Raw genomic sequence first — 6,000 nt, 5'->3', positions numbered from 1 at the left:
TTCATAGTTATTTGATAATAATAACGAGCCTCACATTTTTGATTAAATTTGTGGATGGATTAGGTTTGGACTGGACTAACTTCTGGGATCCTTCAATCTAATTTCATTCTATTCAAATTATTATTTGAAGATAAATGTTGTTGAATATATATATATATATAAACTAAAATTGACTTCATCCAATTAGATCTGACAATAGATACAATTTTCCATCAAATAGAAAAGGTGAGGATGCACTGCAAGGTCAAAATCATAAATTAAATTAGAATAATTAAAATGAAATAATAAATTAGTGACTCCTTTAAAGATAAGGAAAGTTGTCCATGTTTTTGGAAATGGCAAAGTGATCTAGTTTTTTATTATTAATTTTTGTTAACTTTTAGTGTTTGATAAGTAATGGTTGGCAATGGTAATGCATGATGATGCAAAGTCATGTGCTTAACCATCCCCATTCCCCCCACTAAAGCTCTGAACCAATCCTTAATTAAAACTGTGCTTTTAAAGTGGTATTATATCATCATCAGACAATGCTTCACTTGGGCCACAAGACATCATGTGTTGCACCAAATTTTATTTTACAAGACATCATGTAAGTACATTAAGAAGAGTCCAAATAACATTAGCAACATGCATACAATTATACTCCCTATATCTTTCATAAAGCGGTTTATCGTCTATCAATTCTTTAAACCATTATTAGAGCATGGGAAGAGAAAAACTAATGATGTAATTCGTAAATAATTCCTTTTGGGGGTAGATAAGAGTTTTCCTTATTCAATAAGGGCGTAAAGATGAACCGACTATGCCCGTTTCGTTCGCCTTCCAACTTCAAGTGCCAATTCTGTATCAATTTTGAGTGATATATCAAGTGCTGTCACAGAATGCGTGAGTGCACCGCTGCAAACACCCAAGGGTTAGAACAGTACGACATACCAAGAGTTTTAGTACCAAGTTGGTTAATAACTTAGGCTAACATTTCCATAAAAATGTCAGAAAGTTCTAAACAACTTCCTACAGAATGAACCCTCTTATACTATTTGAAACAACGTGGCTTGCATAGTTTCTCAACATTTTGAAGTTCTATATACAACTAAAATGTGGATCCCTCTGAGTGTGTACCAATATCAGTCATAACTTTTTGAAAGAAAAACAAAACCCAATAATGAGAAATCATGGATTTGAAATCCACACTTCCTCCTACATCTCTAATTGATATAGTTTGGCATGCATTTCAAATGTAGGTAAATCCATATGCTTTTGATAAAGTTAAAATTTGATGCCTAACCCCCATATCTATTTGAATTGGAGCAATGGATAACTTAGTGATAAATAGTTCCATTAAAATAAACTCAACTGTCTAAATGCAAAAGAATAGATCGTTGGTGTAAGAATAGACCCTGCATTTTATAATAGAACTTTTAATGATTCAAAGAAATTTATCAACCTTTGTAGGTCTAGAGACATGCTCCCCTAAAGGTGCCAAAGAAAGTAGTAGCATAGCCTAATTACCAGCAATGGGGCCCATTCTCACTCATTTGAGTGCCCTTGTTAAATATTAGGATATTTGATGCTTGCACGTATATACATGTATATATCTGTCTAGGAAAGTGATATCTGTTTATCTTTATACTGAATTCTGGCACTTCTCAATACCACTAGAACCAGCTTTAGAAGTAAAATAAACCCAGTGAGAGGATGATAAGATTTTTCCAGGATAATCACCTCCATGGTTCAAGCTAAAGTTCAGTAACTTAAAATATTTTTGTTTACAAGAACAATATACATTACAAAATAAAAAAGTTGCACTGCCTTACCTGGATATGTAGGTAACTCCAGTTTGTCCGATTTTATGTACGGTTTTAAGAGTCACATTTCCGGATGCCTACCACAATGAAATAGATACATCACTTACAAGCATCAGAAAAGTTCAAAGTAGAACATTAAAATAGAAGTTACCATGTAAAACTATAGATGGCATTCGACAACTACACGAGCAAGAATGCCAAGGTAAATCACCAAAAACAAATTACAATTTAGAAATTCTTAAAAAAAATTTAAGTAGCAAGAGCTTTCATATAAATCTTTTTTGTATAATTTGCTCATGTTTCACATATTTAAAGACCAAAACAGCAAGCAAATAGAGTGAACCATTGCGCCACACACCCCTCCATGACTCTCAAATAAAGAAAATGAAAGAACAAGCATCTGATAAGTAACACATCACTTCAGCAGGAGTAATTCATTTGCAATACCTTCTTGCAAAGTCAGCAGGCACTAAATAAATGAACTGAGAAGTACACAATAAAATCATGATTCATGAGATACCTCTGTCTCAAATTTCCCATTGATTAGCTCCACAGCCTCTTTAAGCATAGACACATCAACATCTCCATTTGGAAGAGGTATAACCATATTATCCAACATTATCCGGGTCAATGAAGTCTTCATTTGTGATGCGTACTGCAATACTTCCTTTACTTCCGCAAGCGTCCGGGTCTCAACCTTCAAAAAGACATTGTGAACATATCTGTTACAGTTGCCACAATGCAATGACAGATTAATTCATTTTCACACACACTCACAGACATGCATGCAGAGAGAAGAGAACCACTCCAAAGCATTGCAAATTAAGAAGAAAGCTGTATTTGATCACAGAATTCCAGTTGAATATATTTTTCGGCAATGCTTCGAATTTCGGAACAGAGAGTTGAATCATGTAACAGCATACATGATTTACCACACAGAAATTAACAGATTTGTACCCAATTATGTTAAACTAGTCCACTGCACAAAATTTTAATAGACTATATTTCTAACATATGAAGAAATTACCTCAACTTCCATTTGAAGATTTCCCCGCTCTAAATACTGGTCAACAGATCTAAGGGCATTGCTGATTCCCCCAGCTATTGATATATGATTATCCTTTATCAACACCATATCAAACAAACCCAGTCTATGATTTCTTCCTCCACCAATTAGTACCTACAGAAAGAAAATTTCAACAATATCAACCGAAGGCATAAGAGAAGGAACCAACAGTAAGATCAAGGAAATGATCTTACTGCCCACTTGTCCACCAAACGTAAGCCCGGAGCTGTTTTTCTTGTCTCTAAGATGTATGCAGGGTATGCAGCATCAGCCATTGCCTGCAGGAACAATTAACATTCTAAAACACTCTACCCTCAAAAAGTTATTGCAATGATAAGCTTTTGCTAGGTGTCTTGTTTCTTTAGTATAGTTATTGAACATGCATGCTATAATTTGCAATTCATGACATAGTTTAAAATAGTTGACTAGATAATGACAAACAGTTGATGATTCTTATTTTGTCCGTAAAATTTATACTCATCCACCATAATGTTTTGCATTCAATCCACAGCAATCTAAAATGAAACATAAGCAGTTTGGGTTTTCCTATTGCCATCCTGCCATCTGCCCTATATGATAAATCAAGATTTGTTTGATTACAACAAAGAAACATAGCTATGATTATGAGAACTCTTTTGTTTACTTCATTTACAAAATTCAAAGAAATGGAAGCACCTTAGTTAGTGTAGCTATACCACTCATCCGCTGCATAAAGTTGAGAGCTATTCTTTCTGCTACAACAATGCTGTGTGCTCTTCCTATATGGAGAGAGTGTGTAATTTTAGTAGGGCCTTCTTGTAAAAATTTAAGAAACTGCCTTATTGACTTACCATAAACTTTTCCAAACTGCAGTCCCTTGCAAACATACTCTCCATCCTTTCGAGACCACTCCACCTGATATCAAAATGTACAAAAGGATGGAGTGTGTGGTCCAAGCACAAAAACCATAAAGATGATCCAAAGACAGAAAATGCAGTTCTTTACCTTCAAAGGAGGATCAACCTCTTGAAACACCATCTCTGCAAGTGCAATGCCAGCAATGATACCATCCTCCTTTGCCAAAAAACAGGCTTCCACTTCCATGTCAACTGGAATGGTGGCCATACAAGTTACATCCCCTGCAAATGAACCCAAATGAAACATAATGTAGAAAAAAAAAGAGAGAGATATAACTGAATATTTGAACCCTCTTCACCAAAACCTTTAGCTTATCATTATGAACTTAGGGGAGCTAAGATTATGAAATATGAAAACACTGATAACGGAAACACCATAAAAGCAAGGAAGAACATTGTAAACTAAAAAAAAAAAAAGATAGCTAAACCTCGATTTCCAGCATCTTCAGCAAGGGCAAGTTTAATGATGCCCTTTAAATCATATGTAGGGTGTGAGGGAGGCTTTATTGCCATGGCTTCCAACGACAGTCCAGCATGTGTAGTGCGAGCAGCAGCCATTCTAACACCACGCCTACAACTACGGACCAATAAAATCAGGCTCAACCAACTGCTAAACAAAAAGGGCATTCTATAATTAAAAGAATAAAAAAAGAAGAAAACAATTTACCTTGAAGTTGAACACCAATCAGGCAAAACTATTGAGGAAAAAGAAAGAATTCCAGACATGAAATCTCTCTGTGTTAAGCTCTTGTAGTCCAGTGAGCTTTCTGATATTACCTGCTAACAGATACCTCTCAGTAACAGCCCATAAACGTCAGAAAACTATATGCGAAATTGCTACCTGAAGCAACAGAATAAAAACAAAATAGTAGATGTTTTAAAGGCCACCCAGAAGGGTTTTAGATTAAGAATATCGACCCATACAGTTATTCTAGCCAAGAAAATTAGTTTAGAAAAAGAAGAAGAAAAGAACATGAAAACAAGAAAAATAGGTGGATTGAAGGTTACTACCTTACTGGTAACTGATATATGGAGAACCCAATTTTCGGAATTTGGCACTGGTTGCCCAATACCCTTCTCCTTAACCCCAACAGTATAAACCCAAAACGCAATTCTACCCCTTTTTTTTTTTTTTTTTGGGGGGGGGGGTTGGGGGTTCGGGTGTTGGGGCGGGGGTGAATCGTTTTAGCCAATTGAATAAACAAAGAATAAAATGCAATACACTTAACTACTTTTTATTTTCTTTATCATGAATCAACCATGAAATATTACAAAACGAGGACTCAATTTTTAAATTTATTTTTTTTTGTCAATAACGAAATCCTACGTGGCCATTTTAATTTGCAACTTAATTTCCAAATAATAGCCACATAATTTAATTTAATAAAAAATCATAAACCTAATTATTTATAAAACTCATAAATCTCACGAGAACCTTAGAATATTTAAAAGTAAGGTTTGTATTCGTCATCTTTTCAAACTTGAACTAATGAAATCTTCAAGGGAACGAAATAGGAGGAAAGAAGGGAAAGAAGAAAAAGTGAGGTTACTAGTGTGATTCGAGAATGTCATTGTGGATTGCCGACTGATTTGAAAATGTCATTGTCAAATGAAAATTAGGTAAGAGATTTTTTGGTTGCCAATCTTATTGGAATCACAAGAGGACAGCAAGGCGGGTTTGCAGACATAACTCGCAAGGGGAGCTTCAGGACACGGCTTGCTAAAGGAGACTGCGAGCACGGGTCGCAAATCAAGCTTGCAGGAATTTAGGGAGGGCCACGACCTCAGCTCGCATGCACCCAAGGAATACGCAAAAAGGATCGCGTGCCTCGCAGGCCACCCAAACACGTGTTTAATAGGCACGGAGCCCGCTTAGGATATCAATCCTAGGAACAGAAAGGATTACGTGCTTCATGGACATGTGTCTAATAGGCTTGGAGTTCGCAAAGAATGTCAATACTGGAGGTAATAGAATCAAGACAAAGTAGTGGGACCCTGTTATGAGCTGTAATAGTACCTGTAACCGCATGTATAAATACCCCAACATTCCTATTAATAAGAAACAAAAAAATAGTACTCAACAATTGGTGCGGTGAACATGGACAGACTTCCGATCATTAGAATTTTCGAGTTTGATTAAGTTTCTTTATTTTTGGAAACAAATGGCTCACCCGAATGAAAATCCCCCTATCAACTCATCACCAGGACAGGCTGAAGTGCCAGGTTCTGGTGC

The 6,000-nt window shown here is 35.8% G+C and overlaps 1 protein-coding gene across 10 annotated transcripts; it reads right to left on the bottom strand.

The window, feature by feature from the left end:
- Positions 1-536: 536 nt before the first annotated feature.
- LOC121216993 (nicotinate-nucleotide pyrophosphorylase [carboxylating], chloroplastic) lies at positions 537-4,987 on the bottom strand. 10 transcript variants are annotated; one of them, XM_041094653.1, is made up of 11 exons: positions 4,779-4,987; positions 4,435-4,544; positions 4,196-4,338; positions 3,856-3,989; positions 3,702-3,765; positions 3,547-3,629; positions 3,066-3,149; positions 2,833-2,985; positions 2,326-2,502; positions 1,815-1,882; positions 537-897 (listed from the first exon to the last, which is right to left on the bottom strand). In XM_041094653.1, the coding sequence occupies exons 2-11, from the start codon at positions 4,491-4,493 to the stop codon at positions 801-803; spliced, it is 1,062 nt and encodes a 353-aa protein (XP_040950587.1). In that variant the 5' UTR covers positions 4,494-4,544; positions 4,779-4,987; the 3' UTR covers positions 537-800. The 10 variants fall into 10 exon arrangements, with proteins under 10 accessions (XP_040950587.1, XP_040949522.1, XP_040949256.1 ...); XM_041093588.1 differs by having other exon boundaries at positions 4,196-4,344; positions 4,779-4,982; XM_041093322.1 differs by having other exon boundaries at positions 4,196-4,344; positions 4,435-4,608; positions 4,779-4,977.
- Positions 4,988-6,000: the final 1,013 nt, after the last annotated feature.

This window comes from Gossypium hirsutum, chromosome A01 (assembly GCF_007990345.1).
Source record: "Gossypium hirsutum isolate 1008001.06 chromosome A01, Gossypium_hirsutum_v2.1, whole genome shotgun sequence".
Taxonomy (NCBI): domain Eukaryota; kingdom Viridiplantae; phylum Streptophyta; class Magnoliopsida; order Malvales; family Malvaceae; genus Gossypium; species Gossypium hirsutum.
The sequence above is the reverse complement of the archived record's forward strand: the minus strand, read 5'-3'. Positions and strand labels throughout refer to the sequence as shown.

What these genes read in the sequence shown, in the direction of transcription:
- LOC121216993 (XM_041093588.1), bottom strand. Translation starts at nt 4,493, where the DNA reads ATGTCTGGAATTCTTTCTTTTTCCTCAATAGTTTTGCCTGATTGGTGT. An exon ending in TGAAGATGCTGGAAATCGAG is followed by an intron (nt 3,990 to 4,195) that starts GTTTAGCTATCT and finishes GTTCATTTGCAG; the next exon opens with GGGATGTAACTTGTATGGCC. An exon ending in ATCTTCAAATGGAAGTTGAG is followed by an intron (nt 2,503 to 2,832) that starts GTAATTTCTTCA and finishes GTCTTTTTGAAG; the next exon opens with GTTGAGACCCGGACGCTTGC.